A 12,092-nucleotide genomic window follows, 5' to 3' on the forward strand; every position below is an offset into this window, starting at 1 on the left:
AAACCTTATCACTCTCTTAAATTAGATTTCCAACAAGTTATATACCTGGACTATATTACTCTTTCTATAGAAATGCCTGTACTAAAGACCAATATAGCTTTCTAGGCCTGTAACTTTTTTTTTTAGACTACCAAAAGTGGAAGCAACCCAAGATCAACAGATGATCAGATAAACAAAATATGGTATATACATACAATGAAATAGTACTCATCCTTTAAAAGGAAGAATGTTCTCGACTGCCTGGGTGACTCACTCAGTTAAGCATCCAACTCTTGATTTCAGCTCAGGTAATGATCTTATGGTTCATGAATTCAAACTCTGCATTGGGTTCTGCACTGACAATGTGGAGCCTGCTTGGGATTCTCTCTCTGCCCTTTTCTCTGCCCCCCTTCATGTGTGTGTACATTTTCTAGCTCTCTATAAAATAAATAAGCTTTAAAAATAATTTAAAAATTTTTTTAATGTTTTATTTATTTTTGAGAAAGAAACAGAGTATGAGCAGGGAGGGGCAGAGAGAGAGGGAGACACAGAATCTGAAGCAGGCTCCAGGCTCTGTGCTCTGAGCTGTCAGCACAGAGCCTGAATCGGGGCTCGAACCCATGAACATGAGATCATGACCTGAGTTGAAGTCGGAGGCTTAATCGACTGAGCCACCCAGGCACCCCAAAAGAATTTTTACATGAAGAAAGTTCTGACACATGCTACAAGGATGAACCTTGGAGACTTTATGCTGAGGTAAGCCAGTCATAAAAGGAAAAAGAGTATTATGATTCCATTCACACAAGGGTAGGACAGGTAAGAAAAGGGGAGTTTTTAATGGATATAGAATTTCAGTTTTACAAGATGAAAACTGTTCTGTTGATAGAGGGTGGTGGTTGCACAACAATGTCAATGTACTTAATGCCACCAAAGTGATATATATTTTTAAATGGTTAAAATGAAAAAAAAAAAAGGTTAAAATGGCAAATGGATAGCATGTATATTTTATCACAGTTTTAAAAAGGCTTTTTATATGCAGATATCTATCTCTATATCAACATGCTATGTGGAATAGTACCTATGTAATATATTCAATCTATGTAATATGTTCTCTCAGAGTCGTGAGTTCAAAGTTTGCTTTATCCAAAGAAGGGAAATACAGTATTTCCTTTTAATAGACAATAAGCTGTGTAATTCAGGAGGTTTTCCTATTTGTCTTTCCTTTTACCAATTTGCCTAGGGATGAACTGGGTGCTCATTCGAAGTAGCTTTTCTCCTTTAAATTGAAGTTCCTGATATGATAATCCCTTTCCACAGCCACATTGCCCCCTACACACACACACACACACACACTCACTATCCATTTAACCTGACTCATATCTTTCCGTCTTTTTTTTAACTATATATATTTATTTTAAGAAAAAGAGAACATGAGCAAGGAAGGGACAGAGAGACAGAGAATCCCAAGCAGGCTCCATGATGTCAGCACAGAGCCCAGTGCAGGGCCTGATCTCATGAAGTGTGAGACTGTGACCTGAGCTGCAATCAAGAATTGGACATTTAACTGACCGGGCCACCCAGGTTTAACTTTTACTATATATATACTTTTATTATTCTTCACCTCGAGTCTCATTTGAAAATTAGAGTCTCACTTGAAAACATAATTAATAAATCTTAGTCTTGCCTTACATTCTTTCAAAATAAGCAAACAGAAATCACAATTAACAGCATAGTCCAAATGTATGAGCCTTTTAGAATATAGGTAATTATCATAACTCGCAAAGATTTTCTGATTGCACTGCTGAATATATTAATCAAGGTATCACTCAGCTAGATGTTATTCAGGAAGAAGACAGAAAAAAGTGGGCTATGCAAGGAGGCAAAACTGGGAAGTAAAATATCTTATAATCAGGCTAATGATATTGATATTAACATTGCATTATCTAGTGTTTACAGAAGATCTATACAAATTTAAATATTATAGGCTCATTCTAAACAACCTTGGATTAAGCTGCTTCCAATGACATATGAAGGAAAGAGCAATGAAATTAATCATTAATTTCTAAGCTCCAAAGTTTCACTCAGACAAGTCTAATCCCAGCTTATCCCAAAATAATATTTGCTACACAATTATTCTATGTGAAATCATAAGCACCCTTTTCAGTTTCTACATTAATATAATAAAGAAGCTACCAATAATACTACAAGAAATTCTGTAGAAATGTTTACTATGAGTACTTGCTAAAACAGTTGATCACATTTATATGAATTTACTATAAAACCACCAAATCACTCTTTTGACAAAATCAATGCATACAGTAAACTCTTATCTGGATACTTATTAGCCCTTCTGTATATCATAGTATAAAGTAACTACTAATTATTCTGACCTTGAAGCAATGCCAAATTTTGAAGATATATAGAAGTAGCTATAATGTTACAGTAATTTTGAATTCTTTGAGGTATGGCAAACATTTATTGACTTTGATATTCAAATTCCCCAATGATACCAGATAGTTGAGTTTAAAGTCACGATTAAGCAAACTAACAGCATTACACTTCAACAGCATACTGCTGGTATATACAATGTCTTAAAATTCAAGATCTAAACATGTAATAAAGAGAAGACCTACCACAAAGCAAAAAAAAAAGCTAATTTTTGCTACTTGAGTTGCAGTAAGTTTCCCCACAGTTTTGAGCAAGGATTCTTGTTCTTTCACAGTAGGATATGACATGCGAGACAACTTAGCTTCCAACGCATGGCTTGATGGAAGCTGTCGAATCTCCATGATATTGCTGAACCTTACACGAGACTTTTTGGGAGCTTAAAAGGAAAAGTATAATACAAAATCATTAAACGTCTCCCCTCCCATCCAACAAAAGTCATAAATTTTAATTTACTGATAAATGCATATTCTTTAATCCATATATGGTCAGACTTGGACAGCAAAGAAAACTAGAGATACATTATTACCTGGGGCAGCTCTGCTCAAAGAGTTAACAGGGAAATGATTTTCATCTATGAAAATGTTTTAAAGGCTTTAAAATGAGACCAAATATTCAAACAGGGTTCTATAATTATGTACATATATTGCCTGGTTCAGGATTATAGTATGGTTCTTATTTTAGCATTTATTATATAACTTTATTTGGACTTTTTCCTCATAGATACTCACTTTATGAGAATTATTTTCCTGGTCAAGCATGCAGAACACTCCTCTAGAGGTTCATTCTTTGCAAGAGAATACTGTGTCTTATGTTAAAGCTGACATTCTTTACATAATTCATAGATATAACAAAACCCTTGTAATTTGCTATAGGGGTGTTTAGTGGTATGGTTGAAGAGGACACTGTTCATTTAAAAATTATATATAATGAATCTGGTTTTATTATATATGTAATTTTTAAATTATTTCTAGTTGAATTAATAAAAACTTCTAGACAAAACTTCTGGAAGACTACAGGCCAAGCCAACACCAAATAAAAAAGAATAAATGCCAGGTGTTCCTAGTCAATCCACAAAATGACAAAGTTTGGGGATGGCTTAAATGAAACTAAAATTGCTTCCCATTTCTAAGTTACAAAATTCTAAGTTTTGCTTACTTTTTTCAGTATCAATGTTTGTGTTCTCAGGTTTTTCACTTGGAATATCATGAAATTTCACAGGAACATACAGAGGTTCACTCTAGAACATAACAAAAACAGAAACAAATACAAACAGCAAGTGTTAACAGATGATATATCAGCTAAAATTTGAGAGTGTGTAGGCATATATACCACTCAAAACACAGCTTTTACCAACATATTTACACAGTAGAATTTTCTAAAATGTACTGGAACAGCACATTATGTATTAAAACAGTACATTATGATACTCAGCCTTTAAATGTCAAAAAACCAAACCTCTTTCTCAAGCTAACAGATTATCTCCTATTCCTTTTCATTTATTCTTTTAACAAATACATGCTAAGCTTCTACTATGTCATAGGCCGTTCTAGATCATGGCGATATAAAAGTGAAAAAAGACAAAGTCTCTGTCATCAATGATCATGTAGTTAAAGGGGAAGGCAGACAATGAAAAGATAATCAAGTATATAATATGTATATATTTGCCAAATTGTTTCCTCTTATTACTTAAGATTCAACTAAAGATTAAGATTCCTGAAAACTACTACAGGTTTAAAAGACCAAAAAAAAGGCTACCACTTATCAGTTCTTGCAATGCACTAGAAACCAAGTCCAGAGAAGTTAAACATGTATTTCCTATCAGTCCTCATAACAACCTCATAAAGTGGTATTTAAAAAAACTTTATGCACTTGCGTGGCTCAGTCAGTTGAGCATTTTATTCTTGATTTCAGCTCAGGTCATGATCTCATGGTTGTGGGATTGAACCCAGAGTTGGGCTCCATGCTGAGCCTGCTTGGGATTCTCTCCCTCTCTCTGTCTGCCTCTCCCCACCCCACTCACTCCTCTCTCTCACAAAGTATCTAAATAAACATTAAAAAAATACCTTAATAGAAGCTGAGATATAAAATAATCAAGTGGTAGACAATAGAACTGTCAGGTTTATCTAACCATGCTTTAAAGGTCTATGTTTTTAAATGCTTCTGAATTCCTCTACTGTTCTTACAAATGTTCTTTAAATGATCTGTGGGGCGCCTGGATGGCTCAGCCAGTTGAGCGTCTAGCTCAGCTCAGGTCACAGTCTCATGGTTCAAGGGTTCGAGCCCTGTGTCGGGCTCTGTGCTGACAGCTAGCTCAGACCCTGGAGCCTGCTTCAGCTTCTGTATCTCTCTTTCTCTCTGATCCTTCCCTGCTCATGCTGTCTCTGTCTCTCAAAAATAAATAAACAGAAAAAAATTTTTGAAGAAAAAAATAAATAAAATGAATGATCTATATTTAAGGCACAATTCTTTAACTAGGCTGTTTCTTAAGTTAACGGGAAATGTTCTCATTTAATTTCCCTTTTAGCTCTTGGTATAGAACTCTGCCAATGAAAAAATATCCAGTCAATGAAGAGACAATAGGATCTTAAAATAGACATAGTCTCTTCATTCACTGAACTTTTCATTATATAGCATTTGGTCCCAAAAATTCTGACATACCCATCTAACAGATAACAGCAAAAATTAGTAGAAGAGTAGTTAGAAGAATAGTCTGCCACCTTAACTCTTCCTTCTATGCTGATAGAGGCAACTGATATTAATCTTGTTGATTTTAAAGATCCCAGACAAAAGAAATGACATTTTTCTCTAAGCTTCATAAATTCTTTACAGCACCTGGTAGCCTACCCTGTGAACAACTATAGTTCTAAAAGGTAGACAAACAATAAGGTCACCACACTAGTACTTTATGAACTGATGTTAAAACTTTAGAGTAACATTATAATTTTTACAAGATAGAATGCCACATCTGGAATAATACATTTTAAAGAGAAGCCTTAGCGATGATCCAAAAAGACCAGATTTCTATATACTTTCTCTCCAACTAGATTATAAATGCTTAAAATAAGTGAATAGGTTAATTACTTTACTTGTTTACTTATTATCTGTCTCTTCCTCCCTCTCCAAACACACACACTCACACACTAGAACATAAGCTATATTTCTAGAGCCTGGAACAAGTGCTTAGAAAATATTAAGTGTCCTTAAAATTTGTGTAAAAAGTTTGTGGAATAATCTGCTTACATATTCTCAGTATCCAGCAAAAATATTTGCTCCTAAGTGATAATAGTAATAATGAACACAAAGTGACAAAGTCAGTGAGAAACAAAGGACAAAGGACTGTCCCTTATATTTTCACTCCATAACCAAAGTACTCTTCCCCTCTCTCCCCAGAAGGCAGAAATGCTTACTTTTTGTTCCCAGGAAACAAAGCACTAAATTACAATTCTTATGGAAGGCACCGAATATTAAGATAGATCTCCATCTTAAAATAGTGGTGCTATAAAGCTATTTCGGTACTTCCTGTCATGGCTCAGTTCCACCCATTCCACTTCTGATGAGAAAAAAAAAGCACTTACCAAAGAACTATTCATAGTTGTATCTGTTGTGCAAGCAGCAAAGTAACCTTCAGCATCTGCAAACTACAGATAATGGGACATAAAACTTAACTAAACTCATGTTATAAAGTAAGGCTGCTGTCAGTCACAGCTCAAAGGAACAGAATAAAAAATCCAGAGTACACCAGTAAGAGTGTAATTATTAAAAATAATAGTATTCAATCATGCAGGGTAGGTATTATCAATTTCATTTTACTAATGAAGAAACTGAAACTGAGAGATTTCATCTAAGTAACAGAGACAGGATTAAAACCCAAGTCAGTCTAAATACAAAACTTAGGACCTTTTCACAATACTATTATAATAGTTCAGATCAACAGGAAAAGGATGGGTGGGTTAGTAAAAAAGACAAATAACATCTTAGGGTTACACTGATAACAGTAGTAATACCAAGACCCCCCTAAATGGATCTCAGGGCCTGGACCACACTTGGAGAACTCTGGGCGAGGTCTGCATAAGCATGCTTTTATTCATACCCATAGATACCCTATTATCCCTGCGTAAAGGCTGAAGAGGTTAAACAACTTGCTGAAGGTCACACAATCAGCAAATGACAGAACAAGATTCAAATGCCAGAGCCCAGTCTCTTAAAGGATTCTTGTAAGTCAGTAAGAAGGAGTCAATGTAGAAAAACAAACAAGATACAGATAACTCAAGGGAGAATTCTGTTATGCAACAAATAAAAGAAAAAAGCTACCAAAAACATGCGGATTAAACAAAGTATCACCATTCACCTGTCAAATTGGTAAATGTTGGGGTTTTTGTAAGGATTCAATCTCATGCACTGTTAACAGAGAAATGAATTATAGACGATAATTTAGTAATAAGAAACAAAAGCCTGAAAAACGGCATTACTGCTTTATCCAGCAGTTATGCTTTGGAGAATTTATCATAAGTAAGTAACTACAGATGTGTATAACAATATTCCTATTTACTTACATCAAAATAAAAAGTGAAAAATCTAATTATCAAGGAAAAGTTAAATAAAATAGAAAAGACAATAACAAATGTTTATTTATTAGCCTGGAAAAGTATTCATGATATATTGTTACATGAAAAGTAAAATCAGGTTGACAATGACATAAACTAAGCTTATTTCTACTATAATTTTAAATATATGCATATAAATACATAGCTCTAGAGAGTATCAAATATATATAGTGGTGGTAGAATGGTGAGATTATGGACAGACTATTCTTATTCTTCTTGTTACCATAATTTGACTTCAACAATGAACATTTATCACTACTATAAAAATATTTAACATTAAAAAATGTTCTAGGAATATTAAATTGCTGTTCATGATATACCACTAAGAACAGAAAGCCAACTGTAAAACAGGACATAAGAGCACAATTCCAATTTATAAAAAATAAAAATATACACATGAAAAAGAATGGCAGGATATATGCAAAATACTCTGGGGTTATTTCCTGAATGATGGAATTTCTTATTTTCTTTTTTCCCCCCTGTATTTTCTAAATTTTCAGTAATATGCATATTTTATATACACATAACGTAGTCCTACATGTAATACTACAAGGTATATGCATTTCTATAATACACATGTATTACTTTTGCAAAGTAAAAAACAGAAAGCGCTCCTTAGAAAAGACAAGAAATTATACTAGTCGATGCACATAAATAATACACATAAAAAAGTGGGGGGTGGGGTGCCTGGGTGGCTCAGTTGGTTAAGCGTCCAACTTCCACTCAAGTCATGATCTCAAGGTTCATGGGTTCGAGCCCCACGTCAGGCTCTGTGCTGACAGCTACTTCAGAGCCTGGAGGCTGCTTCAGCTTCTGCATCTCTCTCTCTCTCTGACCCTCCCCTGCTCGCGCTGTCTCTGTCTTTCAACAATAAATATAAAAACAGAAAAAAAAAAAAAAAGTGGGGGGAATGGGAGTTAGTCATTATTTAATGGATAGAGTTTCTGCTCAGGATGATGAAAAAGTCCTGGAGATGGACAGTGGTGATGACTGCACAGCAAAGTGAATGACTTAATGCCCATGAACATTTAAAATGTTCACTATATGCCACTATACAATTATTTTTATTTTTTAATTTAGTTTTGAGAGAGAAAGTGTGAGCACAAGTGGGGGAGGGGCAGAAAGAGAAGGGAACAGAGGATCTGAATCCAATTCCGTGCTGATGGCAGTGAGCCTGATGCAGGGCTCAAACCCACAAACCCTGAATTCATGATCTGAGACAAAGTTGGATATTCAACTGACTGAGCCACCAAAGCACCCTTATGCCACTATACATTTAAAAATGGTTAAAACTGGGGTGTCTGGGTGGCTCAGTTGGTTAAGGGTCTGACTTCGGCTCAGGTCATGATCTCACAGTTTGTGGGTTCGAGCCCCACATTGGGCTCTGTGCTGACAGCTCAGAGCCTGGAGCCTGCTTCAGATTCTGTCTCCCTCTCTCTCTGACCCTCCCCTTATCATGCTCTATTTCTCTCTGTCTCAATAGTAAAAAATGGTTAAAACTGTAAATTTTATGCTACATATAACCTAACTACAATTAAAAAAAGAGGGGAAAGAGAAAAGAGGCTACAATGGTTAATCTGATGTTATGTATATTCTATCACAATTTTAAAACAAGAGAAAAGAAAAAGGGAAAAAGAATGTAAGAGGCAGTTTTTTATTCTTCATTCTCAAACATTCAGTTTCTACTTTCTACAAGGAAGATAATTGCCATTTCTTTCAACTCAATCAGCATGTTATGTTACATCAATGAAAGAATATAATTTGGTGAGCCAAACATCTGAAAACACGGCCTAAAAAAATGCATTTTTCTTCTTAATAAATAAAACCTTGAATTACTTTATCTCTATAATCAACTTTACAAGTAATTAGATGCTATTCATCCAGTCTGCAAATGACCAAGAACTCCAGATATTCTTCTTATTTCTCGCTTTCATCGTCATCTCCATATTGATTGATTTGGGCAAGCTCAATAATTTTTAACAACTCAAAGGATGTTATGAGGTAACAGAAAAAAAGTGATTATGCACCTTTGATTTCTCACAAGATATCTGATACCAAGCAGATTAGAAGAATAAATTTAAAATTGTGAACAAAAGTAGATTTCTCTTATATTATCTTCACTCACTTTAACAACTTGAAATCTGACAGTCCTTTGAGACACTACTAACTTTACACTTTAAAAACATAAATCCCCTTTCCAATAAGCACTTAAAATTTAAAACTTACAAAAGCAGCATGCTTTCCTCGAAATCCTCTTGTACACTGTTGTCTCCATGGCTTCCAAATAATAAAGCCCAAGAGGTATAGAACAAACATAGATGTTTTTGCAAAGGTGCTGAAGAACGGCTTGTTGTACTGAGTAAAAACATACTGTAGAGGAAAAATTTATATAAACTATGAGATGACTTTAAACTTTATTATTTATCTCTAATAATAAAATAAGCCCATTACATGATTTTTAAATCTAGAAGTTCATGAGGAAGAGAAAGTCAAAAAGTATTATAAAAATACTATATGCTTATTTCTAAATACTGCATTTGCTTGTATACAAAGAATATTCCCAAACAAAACAGCAACAACTCCCCCCAAAAAATGTTCTGTTCAATATTCATTAAAAACCTAGTATGCAAGAGTACTTGTGCTAGGGGGGTAAGGAAAAATAAGACAGCCTTTCTTTTCATTTATTTATGAAAAGAACACAACATAATATGTTAAGTACTACAGCAGGGGTATACAGGTACCATGGAATTACCAAAGGGAGACACATCATTTTGAGGATTATGGAAGTTTCCTAAGAGAAGCTATTCTTGAGCTGTGTGTGGGGAGCTGAAAAATAGCCTAGAGGAAACAGCATAATGGAAGGTAATAAAGCAGAATAGTGTATAAATAAAACTGCATGAAGTTTAATATTGTTAGAAAATTACATAAAACCTGTCATCTTCATTTAAATTAGAATTCATGATTTTCTTGTTTCCTAAAAAATATTCCTAGTTATGTACACTGAAAGGCCAGGAAAAAAATGACCCAGAAGGAATAAGCACCTATAGAATCCTGACGGTAATCTGTATCATCTTGCACTAAATGAAACCATGGGTTCTTAAAGAAATGACCAAATCCAAGTATAGAGCAGGAAAGGTACCAGATGCGCATGGGGCATCTTGCACCAGAAAGCAAATAGGATGTAAAAGATTAATAGGGTCATACTGACAGGACAGTAGAGCCAATTTGAAGAGGCCCCCACTGGTCAAAGACAGGCCAGTTTAAGCATAAAACGCAGTAACTACAATTGTCTAAAACAGTAAATATACAAAAATCCATGAATGTATAATGATACTCTATTACTGGAAGTTGCTATGCAACTTTACTCCAAAATGAACAAAAGAATCAAAATGTATTCAACCCTTCCTATATGGATCATGTTTAAGGATAACCACATAGTAGTTGTGGAAAGCTCTCCTTAAAGAATTCCAGCTGATAAATGTAGAAGTGATGATCCTTAGATAAACCATCATTTTACAATCCCAAATGAAATACTCCATCTAGGCAATAATCATATGGATAATCGACTATTATGTAAATGTTCACAAGAAACTCTATAGTGCCAAAGTTGGCATCACCCACAGTATTTGTGACTCATGTGTTGTCAAAGCCCCATCAGGGTATTTTTTCCTAAAAACTGAACCTGGATCAAATCAAGACTTTACACCTAAGCATCATTTTACAGGAAGTAAGAAAAAAGAAGGAGCAAGTTAAATGACACCCCAAGGAAACAATCAGCCAAATTTGGAATGTGTGTGTTATGAATATGTGTGAATATGTGTGTCCTCCCCAAGTTCATATGTTAAAATCCTAACCCCCAATGTGATGGGAATAGGAGGTGGGGCCTTTGGAGATAACTAGGTCATGGGGACAGATCCCTAATGGATGGAACTGGTGCCTTATAGACACCTGCCCTTTCTGCCTTGAGAGGAAACTGAGAACACTGCCACCTAAGAAACAGGAAGCAGGTCCTCACCAGACACTGCATCTGCCAGTGCCTTGATCTTGAGTTCTCCTGGACACAGATGTGAGAAATAAATGTTTGTTGTCTGAGCCACCCAGGCTAATGGCAGTCTTGCTGTGACACTGGAATGTGATATATCCTACAGGAAAAATGATCCAGTTTTTCCAACAAATTAATAGCATGATTAAAAAAAAAAAAAAGACAGGCGTGGGGGAATACAGTTAAGGAACAAAAGTGAATTAAAAGAAATTAGAATATGGACCAGGTATCTGATGATTTTAAAAAATTATAACTAACTTTGATATGTTAATGGCAGAGTGATTATATTTTTAAAAATTAGGACCTTTCAGTTTCAGATGAATATGAAAAACTTTACAGGTGAAAGGACAAGTAGTTAGAATATGCTTTAAAATACTCCAGGAAAACATGTCTGGGGAGACACTGTTAAGAGAAGATTGGCAAAATTGATAATTGTCACATATATGAGGGTAAATTATACCATTCTCTCTATTTTGTATATGTTGGAAAATTTTTAAAATAAAAAGATTTTTCTTGTTGAAATACACAATATATCTCAAAAGTTTGATGAGCATATTTTACTGAAGAACTAGACATATCACATACGCTCTTGGATAACAAAATTATAAAATATTTTCTTATTAACAGATAGGGTTTGCTTAAATTATAATTTGATCAGGTTCTCTTCTGTATTAAATTTTATTTATTTTTTTTTAATGGTTTATCCATTTTTGAGAGAGAGAGACACAGCATGAGCAGGGGAGGGTAGGAGAGAGAGGGAGACACAGAATCTGAAGACAGGCTCCAGGCTCTAAGCTAGCTGTGAGCACAGAGCCTGATGTGGGGCTCGAACCCACAAACTATGAGATCATGACGTGAGAGGAAGCCAGACACCCAACCGACTGAGCCACCCAGGCACCCTTCTTCTGTCCTAAATTTTATTACCAAATAAATAAAAATCAGACCATTTATTTAAAACTGAAATCAAGTTTTAAAGATAGATATTTCACTGTCAACATTAAAGAGATTTCTTTGTGCTT

General features: G+C 34.8%; 1 protein-coding gene across 2 annotated transcripts in view; it reads right to left on the reverse strand.

The window, feature by feature from the left end:
• The window catches only part of SLC35F5 (solute carrier family 35 member F5), a 37,473-nt gene that overhangs the window by 22,737 nt on the left and 2,644 nt on the right, over positions 1-12,092 (reverse strand). For both annotated transcript variants that reach the window (XM_029934684.1, XM_029934683.1), the window contains exons 4-7: positions 9,258-9,401; positions 6,003-6,065; positions 3,583-3,664; positions 2,613-2,803 (exon numbers count right to left, since the gene is read on the reverse strand). In XM_029934684.1, coding sequence (XP_029790544.1) covers positions 2,613-2,803; positions 3,583-3,664; positions 6,003-6,065; positions 9,258-9,401 — 480 coding nt within the window. The remainder of the gene's footprint in view (positions 1-2,612; positions 2,804-3,582; positions 3,665-6,002; positions 6,066-9,257; positions 9,402-12,092) is intronic.

The sequence above is a fragment of the Suricata suricatta genome, chromosome 3 (genome assembly GCF_006229205.1).
Source record: "Suricata suricatta isolate VVHF042 chromosome 3, meerkat_22Aug2017_6uvM2_HiC, whole genome shotgun sequence".
NCBI lineage: Eukaryota > Metazoa > Chordata > Mammalia > Carnivora > Herpestidae > Suricata > Suricata suricatta.